Source organism: Octopus sinensis, linkage group LG30 (genome assembly GCF_006345805.1).
Source record: "Octopus sinensis linkage group LG30, ASM634580v1, whole genome shotgun sequence".
Lineage (NCBI taxonomy): Eukaryota > Metazoa > Mollusca > Cephalopoda > Octopoda > Octopodidae > Octopus > Octopus sinensis.
Genome location: NC_043026.1, coordinates 11,572,339 through 11,594,638, shown reverse-complemented (window position 1 = coordinate 11,594,638; position 22,300 = coordinate 11,572,339). Strand labels below are relative to the sequence as shown.

Sequence of the window (22,300 nt, the reverse complement as noted above, 5' to 3'; positions counted from 1 at the left end):
AGGAAGCAAATTGAAACTCCTCTACACGCTTCCGAAAAGATTTTTCACTACTAATTCCGATATGACCCTAATCTGCACCATCTAAAATAATCCCTGAAAATTCTGAATAAGAAATAAGTAACGCATTTGGCAGGCACGCATCTGTAGTTTTGCCCAGATTTAATTAATAACAAGATAAACAAACGAGCTTATTCTTCACTATTCTCCAAACTACGATCTAAAAATCTCTAAAAATGTACTAAAATTTATTCTGTTGTATTCCAAGTGATCTCTGTGTCTTACACTGTCGTTTCTCTACTATTTCAGACATTGGCGCCAAAGAATTGTATATATGGTATACATCAGCAATATCTATCATATTTTAAAATCTAAAAGAAAATGTTAGACAGGAAAGATATAAATTTCCTTATATGAATCTATGTCAAATTACAAGCTTGTATATTTTGTATGCTGAGATTGATAGAAATAATTCTTTTGTTGACTAGAATGTGACATTGCATTTGAATTAAAACAGAGTTTACAACTCAATCCAGATATTGACAAAAATCACTGAAGTAGAAATATTTAAAAGGAATGAAATATAGAAATGTAAAGAAGATAAATATCTGTATATTGTCATGAGAAAAGAAAAAGAATGCAAGATGAATAATGTGTGAATAAGTTTAAATATAAAACACGGTTTAAAAGAATTGGTTTGCATAGTAACATGAACAAAGAGAAAGGGAAAACATCACACCATTGTGATGTTTGTGGGAAATTCTTCTCTGAAAGTCATAAATTAATGAAACACAAATATATTCATACAAGCGAGAAATCATATCATTGTGATATCTGTGGCAAATCATTCTTTAAAAATAGTAGCTTAAGAATACACAAGCGTAGTCATACAGGAGAGAAGCCATATCACTGTGATATTTGTGGTAAATCCTTCTCTGCAAGTGGTAACTTAACAAAACACAAACTTAATCATACAGGAGAGAAACCGTATCAGTGTGACATTTGTGGTAAATCATTTTCTCAAGGTCATCACCTAACTGAACACAAACGAAGTCACACAGGAGAGAAATCATGTCATTGTGATATCTGTGGCAGATCGTTCTTACGAAGTAATAACTTATCTAGGCACAAACGTATTCACACAGGAGAGAAACCATATCAGTGTGATATCTGTGGCAGATCATTCTCTCAAAACGGTGGATTGATTTCTCATAAGCATATTCACACAGGAGAGAAACCATTTTGCTGTAATATTTGTGGCAAATCATTCTCTCAGAGGGTACCCTAACTCGTCACAAACGTATTCATACAGGAATGAAACCATATTGTGACATTTCTGGTAAACCCTTCTCTGCAGGTAGCAGCTTTATTCAACTCAAACAAGGTCATACAAGTGAGAAACATAAACCATATCAGTGTGATATCTGCGGCAAATCATTCTCTGTAAAAAGTTCCTTGGTGAAACACAAACGTATTCACACAGGAGAGAAACCATATCAGTGTGATATCTGTGGCAGATCATTCTCTGGAAGTGGTAACTTAAAGACACACAAGCACATGCATACAGGAGAGAAGCCGTATCACTGTGACATCTGTGGTAAATCATTCGCTGGAAGTAGCAACTTAATTAAACACAAACGTATTCATACAGGAGAGAAACCATATCAGTGTGATATCTGTGGTAAGTCATTCCCTCAAAATCATCATCTAACTGAACACAGACGTATTCATACAGGAAGGAAAGGATATCACTGTGATATCTGTGGCAAATCATTCTCTGTTAATAGTTACTTCATTAAACACAAACAAATTCATACAGGAGAGCAATCATATTGTTGTGATATTTGTGGAAAATCATTCTCTGCAAATAGCAGCTTAATTAAGCACATACGTGTTCATACAGGAGAGAAACCATATCAGTGTGATATCTGTGGTAAACCATTCTCTCATAACTATAACTTAAATAAACACAAACGTATACACACAGGAGAAAAGCCATATCATTGTGATATCTGTGGCAAATCATTCGCTCAAAGTTATCACCTAACTAAACACAAACGAAGTCATACAGGTGAGAAACCATATCATTGTGACACCTGTGGCAAATCATTCTCTGAAAGTTGGAACTTAACAATGCACATACGTATTCACACAGGTGATAAACCTTATCACTGCGATATTTGTGGCAAATCATTCCCCCAAAGTGGTCAGTTAATCAAGCACAAACTCGTTCACACAGGATAGTAGCCAAATCACGATGATATATGTGGTCAATCATTCTCTGCGGGAAGTCACTTAACCAGACAAATATATTCATAGTTGAGGGAAATCATTCTCTCAAAACAGTTACATAACTACACATACATTCACACAGGAGGGATTCCATATCAGTGTGATAGCTTCTCTGTGATAAATCTTTCTCTAGAATGAGTAATTTAATCCCTTAATGGATCAATTATTTTGATATGGTGTTTCATTTCAGAACATATTTTTTTATTTCCTTTTTTAATTATATACACTGTTAATTACAATAAAAGGTTTTTTTTTATCTTGTTTCCTTTATTTTTTATTATAGTAATTAAAATGTACTTTTGCTCATTTGGATTTAAATGAGTTAACTCAAACATTGAAAAAATACTTATAACTTTACTATCTTCGGTTTTTATAAGATGTATTGCTTTTAAATCAAAGGAAAATTTTTAAAAAATGAGATAGTTCATAGGCGCAGGAGTGGCTGTGTGGTAAGTATCTTGCTAACCAACCACATGGTTCCGGGTTCAGTCCCACTGTGTGGCATCTTGGGCAAGTGTCTTCTGCTATAGCCCCGGACCAACCAATGCCTTGTGAGTGGATTTGGTAGACGGAAACTGAAAGAAGCCTGTCGTATATATGTATATATATATATATATGTGTGTGTGTGTCTGTGTTTGTCCCCCTAGCATTGCCTGACAACCGATGCTGGTGTGTTTACGTCCCCATCACTTAGCGGTTCGGCAAAAGAGACCGATAGAATAATTACTGGGCTTACAAAGAATAAGTCCCGGGGTCGATTTGCTCGACTAAAGGCGGTGCTCCAGCATGGCCGCAGTCAAATGACTGAAACAAGTAAAAGAGTAAAGAGTTTATTTAGAATGATAATTTTTAAAACAAGGAGTTACACACAAAGTTACTGAACACTATTTTCATATGACACCGCCAGAAAATGTTGTTGACACACTACGGCAGAAATCGTTTTCACCTCAATAGACATCAATGATTGGTTGAAATTGCCGAAATGCAAGAAAATAAACAACAAATATCTTACAAACTACAGAATTTTCTCAAGAAAGCCAAGAGAAAAAGATGTTTTATAAACACATTCTACCAGTATACGAAGTTTAAAATGTTTTAGTTACAAAGAAATTATTTTAAAAATCTGTCGGCCAAAGCGAAACGATAAAAAAAAACGGCAATCTTTCGTCTCTATGGGCTTGCGGGAACTTTTGAAGTAATGAGAGCGAAAGAGACTAAGAGAAAGCGATTGTATGACGAGGGAAGTTCTTTTGAAGTTACCGTGCATGTGAAGCATTGATGTACATGTGTGTGTGTGTTTGATGGGGTGTGGGAGACAGACAGTATGTTGTGTAAGTGAAGTGCTTCTGTTAGTGTGTGTGAAGAGACAGAGAGAGTAATGTGTGAAAGAAAGAGATAACTGAAATTTTTTACTCGGTGTATATGTATATGTATGTATATTACTTCAAAAGTTCCCGCAAGCCCATATGTAAAAAAAAAAAATTTTTTACGGAAATCAACTAGAGACGAAAGGTTGCCAAAACGTAAAAGTGAGAATGATACGTCATTTATTGTTTGAATTCATTTAAATCAAGATTGATACATTATTCTTCTCCAGAAACATTCAAAATAAAATTATATTGTAACTTCCGTCGCAGTACTAAATCTATTATTAGCCATTGAAGTTACAGAAATTTACTGAATCATTATTCTTTTTATTTGAAATAAAATTTTAACAATTCCAATACATTTAACAACGACACTTTGCATATTTCAAGTTAATTGTTTGAGACATAATTCCTATGTATCTTTCCTTGGAGCTTAAAAAATAAAACAAAGTGTATTTCGTCATTTGTGTTTCCGAGTCTATTTTTATAATTTCTGTTGTGAAAATCTACTTCGGTGAAATGGCGTCGTATAATTACTTTCTTTGTTGTAATTGAAGCTGTTTCACTAAAATCCAGATTTCTGTAGCATAACAGGTAAGATTGTAATAATACAGTTAATTTAGTAAAAGTAGTTGGTCGTGTATAATTTAAAACCTTTTGATGTTGCTTGTGAGACATCGATTGCATTTTCTATCCTCCACCGCTTTGTCTAAAATCAATGAATTAAACAGATTGAGACAGAACTGCACAAGGATGAACAATGGATATCTTTATATATAAAAGTAAGGTTGTGTCTGTCTCCTACGATTTAGATTCATAACTACTCCCACATTTTGCGGTGCAGTTTAACCAAATTCGGGTATCTTATAGTCTTGATTCATATCGAGCCCTTCTGGGTATTAGCGCGCGTCTACGATGAGTCTACGATTTTTAAAATAATTTAACATAATTTTTTATTCCATTTTAATGCATAATTTTTCGTGTGTCGATGGCGGTGGAGTTGGCGTCCATGGTCACACCTGCACCTGTTTGCTTCTCCCCCTTCTTCCCTCCCTCGTGAAGCTGTGGGGAAGGGAGTGTAAGGAAATCAACGTCGTAAAGCGTTGTCAAGGAGACCAGCGTTCTTTTAGAACAACGACTTCATGGCTTGAAGACACCAAAACAGAAATGGCCAAGAAAGCCCGAATTGGCATCTATAAGGGAAGTAACTCTCTAAAAATGCTTATATAGTTATTTCCCTTACAAACCCGCGCAACGCCGGGCGATACTGCTAGTTTATATATAAAAGTGAAGTTGTGTGTCTGTCTCCTACTATTTAGATTCCTAACTACTCCCACATTTTGCGGTGCAGTTTAACCAAAACCGGGTATCTTATAGTCGTGATTCATCTCGAGCCCTTCTGGATATTAGCGCACGTCTACGATGAGTCTACGATTTTAAAAAAAATTACCATCATTTTTTTCCATTTTATTGCATTCTTTCGCTATTATACATGGGAAGTAACTCTCTAAAAATGTCTACGATGAGTCAACGATTTAAAAAAATTATTTACCATCATTTTTTTCCATTTTAAGGCATTTTTTCGCTATTATATATGGGAAGTAACTCTCTAAAAATGTCTACGATGAGTCAACGATTTAAAAAAAAATTTACCATTTTCTTTTTTTCCATTTTTTGGCTATAACTCTCTAAAAATGCTTATATAGTTATTTCCCTTACAAACCCGAGCAACGCCGGGCGATACTGCTAGTTTTAAAATAAAATCAGCATCTAATTAATCATATTCGAAGTCATACAGGAGAGAAACCACATGACTGTGATGTCTGTGGTAAATCATTCCTTCATAAGTCTAGTCTCAGCAGACATACACGTATTGTTCATAGAGGTGAGAAACCACATAACTGTGATGTCTGTGGTGAATCATTCTCTCAGAGTGGAACCTTAACTAATCACAAACGTATTCACACAGGAGATACACCATATCACTGTGATATCTGTGGTAGATCATTCTCTCAGAGTGGAACCTTAACTAATCACAAACGTATTCACACAGGAGAGACACCATATCACTGTGATATCTGTGGTAGATCATTCTCTCAGAGTGGAACCTTAACTAATCACAAACGTATTCACACAGGAGAGACACCATATCACTGTGATATCTGTGGTAGATCATTCTCTCAGAGTGGAACCATAACTAATCACAAACGTATTCACACAGGAGAGACACCATATCACTGTGATATCTGTAGCAACTCATTCTCTAAGAGTCGTGAATTAACTATTCACATGCGAATTCACATGGGGGAGAATCCATTTCACTGTGATATCTGTGGCAAATCTTTTTCTCGAAATCAGCACCTGACTGAACACAAACGTGTTATTCATACAGGAGAGAAGCCATATCATTGTGATATCTGTGGTGAATCATTCTCTGAAAATCATTACTTAAATAAACACAAATATATTCATACAGAACAGAAACCATTTAGTTGTAATATCTGTGGTAAATCATTCTTTGAAAGTTGTAACTTCACTACACACAAGCGTATTCATACAGGAGAAAAACCATATCACTGTAATATCTGTGGTAGATCATTACTTCAAAATCATCATCTAATTAATCATATTCGAAGTCATACAGGAGAGAAGCCATATCACTGTGATATCTGTGGTAGATCATTCTCTCAGAATCAACATCTAACTGAACACAAACGTATTATCCATACAGGAGAGAGACCATATCATTGTGATATCTGTGGTAAATCATTCTCTTTCAATCGTCACTTAACTAAACACAGACGTATTCATACAGGAGACAAGCCATTTTATTGTAACATCTGTGATAAATCATTCTCTGAAAATAGTGAACTTATTTCACACAAGAATATTTGCACAGAAGAGAAGCCATATCAGTGGTAAATCATTCTCTATCGATTATGTTCTAAATAAACATAAACGTATACATAAAAACCTTTGAAATATTGTACATTACGGTATTCTTGGAATTTGGTATGTGGACGAAAAATAAGGGTGGTGATAATTAACATACTTCTGGAAAACGTATGAAGAAACAAAATCGAGGTTTGTGACCCCCATCCCAAATTTTGTTTTCACATCAAATTCTGTAATCGTCATTTTTTACTATCAGACACAGATTTGTAGAAAACTTTGTTAAAAAAAATATATCCAGTTTTCATAAAGTTATGAGGAAACAAATCGAAACTTCTTTACTCCCTTCAACAAAAATTTTGGTTAATGTTTACAAGTACACCTGTACGGAAAAACCGCCTTTTACCCACCTTTTTCTCTTTGAAGCAGATTCCTATGTTTTCGATGACGGAGATTCCGAATAATACCAAAGACCATGTTTTCAAAATGTTTAATCCCCCCCCTCCCCACCACAAATTTTTTAATTTTAACTTACTTCCAAATTTTTTTTTTCAATCTACGTGGAATAATATGGAGATTAAGAATATGGAAAATAAGGTACTACTTCAGAAGAGTGGTCCCGGTTCGCGTACACTCGAATCCGCACTAGCTAGTCGTGACTAGTCGATCCTTACTTTGTGTTTTATTTACTTTGTTTAAAAAATTATTGGATCTTTTCGCTTTGACCTGCACATTTTAAAAATAAATTCTTTGCAACTAATCACTTTTAAACTTCGTATACTGGTAGAATGTGTTTATAAAACATCTTTTTCTTTTGGCTTTATTGAGAAAATTCTGTAGTTTATAAGCTATTTGTTCTTTAATTTCTTGCATTTCGGCAATTTCAACCAATCAATGACGTCTCTTGAGGTGAATTCAATATCTCCGGATTAATGCTTATTTTATGGTGTTCACCTTTCATGTATAACATCTGAGGTTCATGCATAGTTTTCTTTTATTGCATATCATTAAGAATTTACATTTTTTTTAATGTTGAAAGTGCTTTTCTTAATGTAGGCATTTTTATTTTAAAAATTAATACAAATTACATAAATAAATAAAGATTCCAATAACTGTCTTTTTCATATGCAGGGAGGGTGTTTGCATATAATTTATTTTAAGTAACCCTTGTATCTTATACTGTTGTTTTTCTACTATTTCAGAATAACAATTGGCATCGAAAAGTTTTTCTTACATCTTAAACTCTCAAGGAAGAAGTTATACAAATCTATACCAAACGACAAGCAAATATTTTTCGTATACTGAGACTGATAGCAATAATTCTTTTGTTGACTGTCTGGAATGTAAACAAGACGTCTTTGCATATGAATTACACTTGGACAGATTAAAAAAGGAGTTTACAATTCAGTCCATATATTGACAAAACTCACAAGAAATATTTAATAGGAATGAAGTATAGAAACATAAAGAAGATACACATCTCTATATTGTCAAGAGAGAAAATAAACAATGGAAGTTGAATGATGTGTGAATAAGTTTAGATATAAAATACAATTGAAAAGTATTGATTTGCATAGAGGCATGGATAAAGAGAAAAGTAAAGCATCACACCACTGTGATATCTGTGGGAAATTTTTCTCTGAAAGTCATAAATTGACAACACACAAATACACTCATACAGGAGAGAAACCACATAACTGTGATGTCTGCGGTAAATCATTCCTTCATAAGTCTAGTCTCAGCAGACATACACGTATTGTTCATAGAGGAGAGAAACCATATCACTGTGATATCTGTGGTGAATCATTCTCTGAAAATCATTACTTAAATAAACACAAATATATTCATACGGAACAGAAACCATTTAGTTGTAATATCTGTGGTAAATCATTCTTTGAAAGTTGTAACTTAACTACACACAAGCGTATTCATACAGGAGAAAAACCATATCACTGTAATATCTGTGGCAAATCATTCCTTCAAAATCAGCATCTAATTAATCATATTCGAAGTCATACAGGAGAGAAGCCATATCACTGTGATATCTGTGGTAGATCATTCTCTCAAAATCAACATCTAACTGAACACAAACGTGTTATTCATACAGGAGAGAAGCCATATCACTGTGATGTCTGTGGTAAATCATTCTCTTTCAATCGTCACTTAACTAAACACAAACGTATTCACACAGGAGACAAGCCATTTTATTGTAACATCTGTGATAAATCATTCTCTGAAAATAGTGAACTTATTTCACACAAGAATATTTGCACAGAAGAAAAGCCATATCACTGTGATATCTGTGGTAAATCATTCTCTATTGATTATGTCTTAAATAAGCATAAACGTATACATACAGGTGAGAAGCCATATCATTGTGATATCTGTGGTAAATCGTACTTTGATAATTATCACCTAACTGAACACAAACGCATTCATACAGGTGAGAAACCATATCATTGTGGTGATTGTGGTAAATCATTTACTGGACGTGGTAGCTTCATGAGACACTCACGTATTCACACAGGAGAGAAACCTTATTGCTGTGATATTTGTGGGAAATCATTCACTGTAAGTGGCAGCTTAATTAAACACAGACGTGTACATACAGGAGAAAAACCATATAAGTGTGATATCTGTGGTAAATCATACTCTGATAGTCTTAACCTAACCGAACACAGACGGATTCATACAGGAGAGAAACCATATCACTGTGAGGTTTGCGGTAAATCATTCACTGGAAGTAGTCACTTAAAGATACACCTGCGTATTCACACAGGTGAGAAACCTTATTGTTGTGATATTTGTGGTAAATCATTCGCGGTTAGGAGTGGCATCACTTATCACAAACGTAGTCACACAGGAGAGAAACCGTATCACTGTGACATCTGTGGCAACTCATTCTCACAAAATCAGCATCTAATTGACCACAAACGTACACATACAGGAGAAAGACCACATTGCTGTAATATCTGTGGCAAATCATTCCTTCGACATGGTGAAATAATTATTCACAAACGTATGCATACAGGAGAGAAACCATATCATTGTGACATCTGTGGCAAATCTTTCTATGTAAAGAGCACTTTGACTAAACACAAACGTACCCACACGGGATAGTAACCACATCATCATCATCATCGTTTAACGTCTGCTTTCCATGCTAGCATGGGTTGGACGATTTGACTGAGGGCTGGCGAACCAGATGGCTGCACCAGGCTTCAATCTTGATCTGGCCTCATCATCATCATCATAGTTTAACGTCCTCTTTCCATGCCAGCATGGGTTGGATGTATGACAGGGCTGGCGAACCAGATGGCTGCACCAGGCTTCAATCTTGATCTGGCCTCATCATCATCATCATCATGTAACGTCTGCTTTCCATGCTAGCATGGGTTGGACGTATGACTGAGGGCTGGCAAACCAGATGGCTGCACCAGGCTTCAATCTTGATCTGGCCTCATCATCATCATTTAATGTCCGCTTTCCATGCTAGCATGGCTTGGACGATTTGACTGAGGACTGGCAAACCAGATGGCTGCATCAGGCTTCAATCTTGATCTGACAGAGTTTCTACAGCTGGATGCCCTTCCTAACACCAACCACTCCGAGAGTGTAGTGGGTGCTTTTACGTGCCACTGGCACGGGGCCAGTCGGGCGGTACTGGCAATGACCTTGCTCAAATCTTTTACAAATGCCACCGGCACAGGTGCCAGTAAGGTGATGCTGGTAACGATCATGCTCGAATGGTGTCTTTTACGTGCCACCGACATATAATATCAATGTGGTAAATTGTTCTCTCAATATATGATTACATAACACAAATAAAATCATACAAGAAGCCTTATTCTTACAAGGAGAAACCATATTAGCATATCTTTAGCAAATCATTTTTTCCAAGGATTGACTTAACAAAACAAATAGGTATTCATATACTACAATAACTATGTCAATGTGAAAATTCAAATCTATGATGATGGTTTAAATAAACGACAAATTTATTTTATATTGTTTTTAATATGACTTTATTTTTCCTATTATTGTCCAAATTCACTTTGTTGCTGAGTTATTTTTCTTAGCTCTTTTGTTTTTTTTATATTGTATATATATTGGATCTCTGCTTCACAAATGACATGGATCTCATCCATAATGTGAAAGTGACACCGACACTACTCTCGGATCACAACATGATAGAGCTGACCATGTACGGGCCAAAAGAGAGCACGGACATGCAGCCTACAAGAAACCCTCAGAATCTTGAACTACCATAAAGCAAACTGGAAACAAATTGAGAAAGAGATCCTCAAACAAAACTGGCCTAAATGTCTCTCCTCGCCAGACATCGACGTGAAACTTCAACAATTCATGTCTGTAATGCAAGCCATATGCTACAAATGTGTCCCAGAGAGAAAGGCCACTGTACACAAGAACAAAATCCCCAGAGAGAGGAAAATTTTAATGAGACGGCGTACAAAATTTTCAAATCGCCTAAACAAACAGATTGAAAGCAGTGAAAAGTCCCGCCTAAAAATAAAACTGTTGGAAATCGAAAAATGTCTCATGAAAAGGAAAGAGCAGACAAAGAAGCCTGGGCTATAGACAACATAAAATCTAACCCCAGAGCTTTCTACAGGTATGCCAAAGAAACAGCTACGGTGCACTGTAGAATAGGGCCACTCCTCGAAAAGGATGGCACACTTACAGGAAAACCAATGAGGGTAAGTGAAATACTGAATGAGCAATTCAAGAGTGTTTTCACTCCACCCCTTGGACATCTCCAAATCACCAATCCAACTGACTTTTTTACCACTGTAGATATAAAATCAGAGGCGGCGACGATAGATTACATCGATATAAAGGAAGACGATGTAATCAAGGCTATAGATGAAATGAAAACAGACTCAGCTACTGGCCCCGATGGATTCCCGGCAATCCTCCTAAAAGCATGTAAGAGAGTCCTAGCAAGACCACTGCAGTTCCTCTTTCAGAGCTTCCTTGCAGCTGGCAAACTTCCAAGAAAACTGAAGGAAGGTAAAATATGCCCCATTCATAAAGGAGGTAGCAGAGCGGAAGCCAAGAACTATAGACCTATCTCTCTGACCTCACACATCAGCAAGGTCATGGAACGAATAGTCAGAAGGAAGCTGATCACCTTCCTTGAAGAGAATGACTTGCTGCCCGACACCCAACATGGTTTCCGACCAGGGAGAAGCTGTTTAACTCAGCTCCTACAACACTATGACTGGGTGCTGAAACGGCTGCTCAACCACTCAAATGTGGAAGTGATATATCTCGACTTTGCAAAGGCCTTTGATAAAGTCGATCATGGAATGATATGTCACAAACTGCGTGATCTCAACATAGTTGGAAAACTGGGAGAATGGCTTCATGACTTTCTGAAAGATAGAAGTTAGGTGGTAGTGGCCAATGGGGCCACTTCCATTAACACGCAAATAGTGAGCGGTGTTCCGCAGGGCACTGTTCTGGGACCACTACTGTTCATAATGGCCCTCTCAGACATGCCCTCAGCCACGCAGAGAGCCACGATCACAAGTTATGCAGATGATACAAAAGTTTCACAGGCAATACAGAACCCTGAAGACACTAGGCACCTGCAATATGAGCTGGACGAAATATACAAGTGGGCCGAAAAGAATAGCATGCAGTTCAATGCTGAAAAGTTTCAAGCTCTATACTATCAGCATGCAAAACTAAATGCAATACCCAATGAATACACAGGACCCGGAGGAATAGCAATCCCAGAGGCACAATCAGTGCGTGACCTAGGTATTTACATGAGTGATGACGCGAGATGTAGGACAAGATTCTGTGATAGCCTGGGCTTCCGAGGCCCACAGCTCTTCAATATCCTCCCGAAGAACCTGAGAGACCTGCATGGGGTGGATACAGATGTCTTTAAAATGAAGCTGGATCTCTTCCTGTCAGGTGTCCCAGATGAACCAACTTCACGGCAGGAGGGGCAGATGAGGGCAGCTGCATCGAACTCTCTCATGCACCAAATAGCAGTTGCTAGAAAGCCTCCATGAAGTGAAACCAAGTAGCAACACCAAATGGCGGTGCCCCAGCATGGCCACAGCTCATAAGCTGAAACTAGAATCAATCAATCAATCAATCAATCAATCATATCCGCACGAAGAAATAACTTGACAGCAACCCTCTCTCTTGTATCAAGCAGTTGCTGTACAAGCTAGGATGATTGAATGGTGAGAACCATCCAAGCCATTTACTGTGGTGCTGTCTGTAAGATGACAGTCTGTAATGTGTATAGCAATGAATTCGGTGTACAGGTAGGAGTTTACCAGGGCTCAGTTCTTAGCCCCTTCTTATTCATCTTAGCTCTTGATGCATTAGGAAAGGTGTTTAACGTTTTTGTTAGCAAAATTCCCAAATCTGGCTGAAAATTTTCTCGGTAAACGGCACCAAAACGGTTATAATAACCTAGTTATATTAAAATATGAATTTTAGTGCAAATCTCAGTACTTTCATGGAAACGTGATTTCACTCCGTAAACAATTGAGTTAGAGTATCTGACATTATTTGCTGTGATATCTGACCACTGTGAATTTTTGGAGATTTTTTCTTCGTGGCTGGAACAAAAGTGTGAAAACAGTTTTTCTGACAAATTTATCTGAAGACTCCACCTAGTCATAGTCTTTCCCAGAAGGCAAAAACCATTACTCTATTTCTTTTTCCTCTTAGTTTGTTTGAAGCAATCACTGCGGAAACTAATTGTTATGCAGAATAAACCAACAGCAGAAAAGAAACCTGTTGGCTATCAATTTTCTATCTACCTGTGCAGAGTCACATGTAGATAAAAATGGCACTTTGTTTGTGAACCCCGATTATAACAAGTGCACGAGAAGTGGAGATCAGATGATGAGCTATTACCAGGTTTACTGATCTGGTAATAAATGATGGTGATACTTGGTTTGGTATACAGTAAACACAAATATTGTTAAAGCATTCATGCTCTATACCAAATCAGGAGAGGCTCAAAAGCAGTGTGACCATCTGCAGTTCTAAGCAGATGCTGCAACACAGCTGGTTTACAGGCGATCTTTCGATACTGTCTCTTATAAACCACGTGGGTTTATTTACATTTCTGAAGATATATATATATATATATATGTACATACATACACTGCGCATTGTAACCCTTTGAATTAAAGGTACACTCACGAGATGTCAACCCAGTGACCCTTGCTCACTATGTCACGCAGTGTATGTATGTACATATATATATATATATATCTTCAGAAATGTAAATAAACCCACGTGGTTTATAAGTGACAGTTATGTTACTAGTATCGAAAGATCGCCAGCATGCTTAAACGATTTCATCACACCCTATCAGCCGTTGTCTTCTCGTTCTCCATCTACGCCATCACATTCTAGGGCAGTTAACTCGTATCCCCATCTCTCCATCACCTCTTCCAACGTCAGATTTGGCTGGTATTAATCTTGCTGGCAGAATTGTTAGCACGCCGGGCGAAATGCGTAGCCGAATTTCGTCTGCCGTTACGTTGTGAGTTCAAATTCCGCCGAGGTCGACTTTGCCTTTCATCCTTTCGGGGTCGATTTACGCACTGGGGTCGATATAATCGACTTAATACCTATGTCTGTCCTTGTTTGTCCCCTCTGTGCTTAGCCCCTTGTGGGCAGTAAAGAAATAGGTATTTCGTCTGCCGTTACGTTGTGAGTTCAAATTCCGCCGAGGTCGACTTTGCCTTTCATCCTTTCGGGGTCGATAAATTAAGTACCAGTTACGCACTGGGGTCGATATAATCGACTTAATACCTATGTCTGTCCTTGTTTGTCCCCTCTGTGCTTAGCCCCTTGTGGGCAGTAAAGAAATAGGTATTTCGTCTGCCGTTACGTTCTGAGTTCAAATTCCGCCGAGGTCGACTTTGCCTTTCATCCTTTCGGGGTCGATAAATTAAGTACCAGTTACGCACTGGGGTCGATGTAATCGACTTAATCCGTTTGTCTGTCCTTGTTTGTCCCATCTATGTTTAGCCCCTTGTGGATAGTAAAGAAATAGGTATTAATCTTGCTCGTCCTTTTATAACCAGCCTGCCGCCATCCCCTCTCGCCCTGAAGCCCACCGCCAGTTTTAACGCCCTTCATCCAGCTCCCATCTCGATCGCTAACCTTCCCCCACCTCTCCTGTTACAGCCAGCCTGTCTGCATCACCTGCACGTCACCCGAGTCTCACCCATCAGAGTTAATGTTGTTCACTCAGCTCCGCCTTCTACCTCCAGGTCTGACGTCCTTAGTAGGACAGACCCTTGCTCCGATGTCCAGATCCCTGTTGACATATTTCCTATTACCACAGTGTCTCAATCCAGGTTTGAATGAATGACGGGAGACGACAAGTGTGTGATGTCCTTTCGTTACTGTATTTATTTTGAGATGCTCACTGTTTCTTTCAATTACTTTAAATATACCAAAGAATTTAGTAAAATAACTTAGTTATCATTTAGCTAGTATTATGAACATAAATTGTGATTAAGGTTTGGTGGAAGATTTTAATTCCAAACTTATGAAAACAAGACATCCGTACTACAGAGCCAATTGTTTCTCTATTATATATTTTAACCCTCTTGTTACCATTTTTCTGTTGAGATGCTCTGTGTTTCTTTCAATTAATTTTAAATATAACAAAGAATTTAGTAAAATAACTTCGTTATCATTCAGCTAGTGTTAGGAACATAAATTGTGACTAAGGTTTGGTGGAAGATTTGAATTCAAAACTTATGAAAATAAGACATTTCTACTCAGAGCCAGAGCCGGGTTAGTAACGAGAGGGTTAAATGTAATTCGCTGTGTCATTCCATTGTGTCATTCAACTGGGGTCAAGATTTGACAGCACAACTTCAAACAACAAAATGGGTTAAACGAAACATACTAAAACGAAAATATACAAAATTCAATTATTATTTTTATTTGGAATAAAAATTTTAACAATTCCAATACATTTAACAGTGATACCTTGCGTATTTCAAATCAATTGCTTCAGATATTTAATACCTATGTATTTTCCTTTGAGCTTAAAAAAATAAAGTACGTTTCGCCATTTGTGTTTCCGAGTCTAATTTTATAATTTCTGTTATGAAAATTAATTTCATTGAAATGGCGTCCTGAAATATATTCTGTTGTAATTCGAGCTTTTTCACTTAAAACACAAATTCCTGTAGCGTAACAGGTAAGATTATAATAATACAGTTAATTTAGTAAAAAGTAGTTGGTCGTGTATAATTTAAAACCTTCTGATGTTACTTGTGAGACATAGATTTTTATTTTTTTCCTCCGCCGCTTTTGTCTAAAATCAATGAATTAAACAGATTGACACATAACTACACAAGTGTGAAAAAATGGATATTTTAAGATATAACGCTCATTAAATACCCTTCAAATGTTGTACATTACGATATTCTTGCAATTTGATGTGTGGGCGAAAAATCAAGACTGAATTTCCATATTTTCACTAAGAAAAAAAAAAAAAAACACTCGGATTTTTTGTGTCGAATCAAGTACCCTAACCTCCTATTATGTCCCAAACCCCCTAGGCTAATGCAAGTTTGCACCTCTCTTTGAAAAATGCATTTTTGAAAAAAAGCTTTTTCGGATTTCTACGTTTAAGATATCGGAGATGACGAATATACAAAAAAAAAATTTTTCAAATTTTACCCTCCCCCACATCGCCCCTCCCCACTCAAAAAATGCATTTTTTATGAAAAATTTTTTTACAGATTCCCACATTTTAGATATCGGGGATTACGAATATGCAAGAAAAACACCTTTTTTTTCAAATTTCACCCCTCCTCCCATCAAATTTTAAATTTTAGAAATGTCACCCACCTCTCCGACGGACCTGGCGCACAGTCACCCCCACCACACACACCTAAAACAGACCTTTCCATTTTTTTTTCAGCGGATTCCTAAATTTCGGAGATTACAATATTTCCTAGCCATGGAGAGGTCAATGCTTGGAATCTCGTTGAGAGAGCACATTAGTAGTAAGATCATCAGAGAGAAGTCCGGCATGAGGGATGTCATCGTAGAATTTATATATATCTATATATAAATTTATACCCCCAAACACACACAGATATATATAATATATGTGTGTGTCTATGTAGATATAGATTTATACAACAAGCTTGTCTCTCTGGAAAATCACTCATAGGCTTTGGGTCATCCAGGGTTAATAATGTAGGGAACAGCTGCCTTTTGCACCACACAGTGGAACTAAATCTGACACACATAGCCTCTTCACCACAGACTCATGCCTATAATATCATCATCATCATCATCGTTTAACGTCCGTTTTCCATGGGTTGGACGGTTCGACATTGATCTGGGAAGCCAGAAGGCTGCACCAGGCTCCAGTCTGATCTGGCAGTGTTTCTACAGCTGGGTGCCCTTCCTAATGCCAACTACTCTATGAGTGTAGTGGGTGCTTTTTGCGTGCCAGGGGTGGCTGGCAATGGCCACAATCGGTTGGTGCTTTTTACGTGCCACCATAAACATATATAAACACCGTAAATAAATATATATATATATAAAAACACACTATCATATAGATCTTAAAACTAGTGGGAAACAGTTCAGGTTAATGTTTAGTTCTACAGTTTACTTCTATAAAAAATATACAAAAGTTTCCACTCTTGTATTTTCAGTAACCCTTGTATCTTATACTGTTGTTTTTCTACTATTTCAGAATAACAATCGGCATCGAAAAAATTTTTTTTACATCTTAAACTCTCAAGAAAGATGTTATACAAATCTATACCAAACGACAAGCAAATATTTTTTGTATACTGAGATTGATTGCAATAATTGTTTTGTTGATTGTCTGGAATGTGAACAAGACGTCTTTGCATATGAATTACACTTGGACAGATTTAAAAAGGAGTTTACAATTCAGTCCATGTATTGACAAAAATCACAATAGAAGAAATATTTAATAGGAATGAAGTATAGAAACATAAAGAAGATACACATCTCTATATTGTCAAGAGAGAAAATAAACAATGGAAGTTGAATGATGTGTGAATAAGTTTAGATATAAAATACAATTGAAAAGTATTGATTTGCATAGAGGCATGGATAAAGAGAAAAGGAAAAAATTACACCACTGTGATATCTGTGGGAAATTTCTCTGTGACAATCGTACATTAGTAACACACAAATACATTCATACTGGAGAGAAGCCGTTTAACTGTGATGTTTGTGGGAAATCATTCGTTCATGAGTCTAGCTTCAGAAGACACAAACGTATAATCCATAGAGGAGAGAAACCACATCACTGTGATATCTGTGGTAGATCATTCTCTCAAAATCAAAATCTAATAGAACACAAACGTGTTATTCATACTGGAGAGAGACCGTATCACTGTGATATTTGTGGGAAATCTTACCCTCTCAATTATTATTTAAATAAACATAAATGTTTTCAGACAGAAGAGAAACCATTTTATTGTAATATCTGTGGTAAATCATTCTCTGAAAGTAGTTACTTAGCTAGACACAAACGTATTCATTCAGGAGAAAAACCGCATCAGTGTGATATCTGTGGTAGATCATTCTTACGAAATCAACATCTAACTAAACACATACGAAGTCATACAGGAGAGAAGCCATATCACTGTGATATCTGTGGTAAATCATTCTCTCAAAATCATCACCTGACTGAACACAAACGTATTATCCATACAGGAGAGAGACCATATCTCTGTGATGTTTGTGGGCATTCATTTTCTTTCAATCATTTCTTAACTAAGCACAAACGTATTCATACAGAAGAGAAGCCATATCACTGTGAGATCTGTGGTAAATCATTCTCTGAAAATAGTGAACTTCTGTCACACAAGAATATTTGCACCGGAAAGAAACCGTATCTCTGCGATATCTGTGGTAAATCATTCTCTCTTAATCATAACTTAACTCAACACAAACGTATACATACAGGTGAGAAGCTATATCATTGCGATGTCTGTGGTAAATCATATTTTGATAAATATCACCTAACTGAACACAAACGAATTCATACAGGAGAGAAGCCATATCATTGTGAGGTTTGCGGTAAATCATTCACTGGAAGTGGTAACTTTGCGACACACAAACGTGTTCACACAGGAGTGAAACGTTATTTCTGTGATATTTGTGGTAAGTCATTCTCTGAAAGCAGCAGTGTAACTGTTCACAAACGTATTCACACAGGGGAGAAACCTTATCACTGTGAAATCTGTGGTAGATCATTCAATCAAAACCAACATCTGCTTGACCACAAACGTACACATACGGGAGAAAGACCATATTGCTGTAATATCTGTGGCAAGGCATTCCTTCGACGTGGTGAAGTAACTCTTCACAAACTCATGCACACTGGAGAAAAACCATTTCATTGTGACATCTGTGGCAAATCTTTCTATGTAAAGAGCCGCTTGACTAAACACAAATATATTCACACGAGATAGTAACCACATCACTGTGGTAAATTGTTCTTTCAATATATGATTGCTTAACACAAATAAAATCATACAAGAAAGAAGCTATATTCATACTAGGAGAAACTATATTAGCATATCTTTAGCAAATCATTCTTTTGAAGGATTCATTTAACAAAATAAATAGGTATTCATATACTACAATAACTATGTCAATAATGGTGTAAATAAATGATGAATTTATTTTGTTTTGTTTTTAACATAACTTGATTTCCTACTATTGTCCAAATTCATTCTAGTGCTTACTCTGAGTTACTTCTTTTAACTCTTTAGATTTTTTTTTATTGTATCTGTGTCAGCATAGAGAAATAATTTGACAGAAACCCTGTATATACAAACCACACACAATGTTTCAATCATGGTACCTTGTAAAGCACCCCACACTACATAATGAAAGTTTGCAGAATGCACATTCGAAATCCGCTTCAACAGCCTGTCCAGGCACAAGGCCCAAAATTTTGAGGGAGGAGGCCAGTCGATAGGATCGACTCCAGTACACAACTTAATACATCAACCCGAAAAGGATGAAAGGCAAAGTCGACCTCAGCAGAATTTGAACTCAACACATAAAGACAGATGAAATACTGCTAAGCATTTCACCGGGCGTGCTAACGTTTCTGCCAGCTTAGCACCTTATACCCAGTTGAATATTAGCTAATAACTAATTTTCTTTACTGATGTTTAAAGAAAATTGAAATAATTTCATGCTTAGTTTAATTTATCTGCATTCACCTGTAATTAGAGTCGCCTTGAGAGAAAAATTATGGATTAGATTTGTTTAAGAACCTCTTGTTAAATTGTGTTCCAAAAATCACAATAATATGTTAATAAATAAAAAACTTAGAAGTGCCTAATGAAATCATTCTAAATTTACAATTATATTAGAACTTAATTGAAACCCATAGGGGGTGTATTTTGGTTAAAAATATATTAATGAAAGCGTTAAGACTGATTACCAATGGGAGCTTCTTTATGTTGTTGAATCTACAATGAAATTAAAGAAGAAATTCCAGGTGTGGAAGCAAAACCTGGAATCAAGGGGCCTCAGAATTTACTGAGCAAAGACTAAGTTCTACAAGGTGGTATCTAGTATTCTCAGACTAGTTCTGCTACATGCCAACAAGTGGCAGCACACAGTTGCGTGGGTAGTGAAAGTTGGCAGTGACATTCATGAGACTGTACTAAGTGATATCACTGTTTACTTTGTAAGTTGTGAAATTTATATTTTTGTGATTACGTGTATGCTGTAGTCTGTGATTTTGTCATGGACAGGAAGTTGGAACAAAGAGCCAATGTGCATTAAACTTGGGAAGTCTGCTACTGAGACATTGCACATTCTTCAGTAAGGAAGTATCCTAGGTACAAAAGATGAGGGGAAGAGAAAGAGAGATGGAAGAGACAATAAAACAAAAGGCATATAAATAAAAAGAAAGAAATGAATAAAGAGGAATTTAAAAGGGAAGAGTAGGGCAGACGTATAATTGAATAAAGTAATATTACAGACTAGAATCCCTAACAAGAAGAGGGTGGCACATAAAAAGCCGTTGCCAGCCTCCTCTGGCACGTAAAAAGCACCCACTACACTCACGAAGTGGTTGGTGTTAGGAATGGCATCCAGCTGTAGAAACTGCCAGATCAGCCTGGTGCAGCCTCCTGGCTTCCCAGACCCCAGTCAAACCATCCAACCCATGCTAGCATGGAAAGCAGATGTTAAACGATTTAGTGAATCGAAAAGGAGTGATGTTTCATCAGGATAATGCATGACCCCACACTGCAAAGATCAAAGAACTTGGTTGGGACAAAATTCTTCATCCACATTATTCTTCCGACCTTGCTCCTTCAGACTACCATTTGTTTCGTAGTTTACAGAATCGTTTGGGGAACATAACTTTTGCAAGCCAGGAGGTGATCAAAACTGACATTTCAGAGTTCTTCGCTTTGAATCCAAAACAGTTTTACATGGAAGGGATTAAAAAGCTTGTAAATATATTTCTTTATTACCTACAAGGGGCTAAACATAGAGGGGACAAACAGGGACAGACAAAGGTATTAAGTCAATTACATCGACCCTAGTGTGTAACTGGTACTTAATTTATCGACCCCGAAAGGATGAAAGGCAAAGTCGACCTCATGGAAGGAAGCCATAGATAATCAGGGAAAGTACATTGATGATTAAATTTCAATTAAATATAACATTTGATCACTTGTTTTCTTTATTCAAAATTTGGACAGAACTTATGGGATGGATATATATATATATAATTTGCACAGTAGTGTGCAAATTAATCTGGGTAGGACCTTTTCATACGTCGCAATCTATGACTAATGAAGATTTTCTTGTTAGGTGCCACTACGGCGACACCAAGCATCTAATCAGTTGTGAATTCACTCAAACATTTCCTTCAGTGCTACACCAGAGTTCTTCCTGTGTTTCTGCGTGTGTTCATTATTAGCCCTGAAATTCATGAAAGGTGCAAATATTGTAGCTCTTAGAGAAAAGGCTGGTTTTAGTATTAGATAGAGTGCTGAAAAAATGAATGTAGCAAAGTCAATTGTGAAGAGAGCTGAATGAAGACACTGGTATACAAGCAACACTGCGCCTAAGAAGATGTGGAAGACGGCGCAAGACAACACCATACGATGACAAGGTGTTGATCAGAAATAGCATGAAGGATCCAAGAATAACCAGTAATGACCTTCAGGGAGATTTGGCTTCAGCAGGTGTGAATGTTTCCTCTTCAACTGTCTGACGAAGGTTCCTTGGAGTTAGCAGACGTGCCAGAAAGCTGGTACATAGACATTTATTGACTGCTGTTATGAAAGAAACGTCTGCATTGGACACACATTCATGCTGGATGGAAGGCAGAAGGTAATATATTAAGATGAATCATGTTTTGAAATGCAGTGGTAGTGAAACAGAGTGAAAAACACATACCCGCATGGTTCATGGTCTCAAAAATTTGTCCTACAAAGAAAGGCTGAGGACGCTTGACCTTTATTCTCTTGAAAAACGCCGCCGCCGTGGTGATCTCATTCTCGCCCACAACATCATAAGCAGAAAGTGTAACCTCTCGAAAGAGCTGTTCTTCACTCCTGCTCCAGAGCATCGGCTGCGGGGTCACTCCGAAAAGCTCTACCTGCGACGATTTCATTTCAATCGAAGGAGAGGAGCTTTCTCCGTCCGGGTTGCGGATCCGTGGAACAAGCTGCCAGACGAGA

General features: G+C 37.1%; 3 protein-coding genes across 4 annotated transcripts in view; all 3 read left to right on the top strand.

Moving 5' to 3' along the window:
• The window catches only part of LOC115226421 (zinc finger protein 493-like), a 56,522-nt gene extending 49,944 nt beyond the window's left edge, over nucleotides 1-6,578 (top strand). The window contains exons 6-7 of the mRNA XM_036515157.1: nucleotides 1,481-1,682; nucleotides 6,335-6,578. Coding sequence (XP_036371050.1) covers nucleotides 1,481-1,682; nucleotides 6,335-6,578 — 446 coding nt within the window. The remainder of the gene's footprint in view (nucleotides 1-1,480; nucleotides 1,683-6,334) is intronic.
• On the top strand, nucleotides 4,154-19,265 carry LOC118768611 (zinc finger protein 665-like). Of its 2 annotated transcripts, none has more exons than XM_036515421.1 (2): nucleotides 4,154-4,250; nucleotides 17,293-19,265. In XM_036515421.1, the coding sequence occupies exon 2, from the start codon at nucleotides 17,678-17,680 to the stop codon at nucleotides 19,049-19,051; it is 1,374 nt and encodes a 457-aa protein (XP_036371314.1). In that variant the 5' UTR covers nucleotides 4,154-4,250; nucleotides 17,293-17,677; the 3' UTR covers nucleotides 19,052-19,265. The 2 variants fall into 2 exon arrangements, with proteins under 2 accessions (XP_036371314.1, XP_036371315.1); XM_036515422.1 differs by lacking the exon at nucleotides 4,154-4,250 and adding an exon at nucleotides 15,691-15,774.
• On the top strand, nucleotides 8,130-17,297 carry LOC118768509 (zinc finger protein 708-like). The gene is made up of 3 exons (XM_036515156.1): nucleotides 8,130-8,259; nucleotides 8,740-8,907; nucleotides 17,293-17,297. Exons 1-3 carry the CDS (start codon nucleotides 8,130-8,132, stop codon nucleotides 17,295-17,297), a joined length of 303 nt encoding a protein of 100 aa, XP_036371049.1.
• Nucleotides 19,266-22,300: the final 3,035 nt, after the last annotated feature.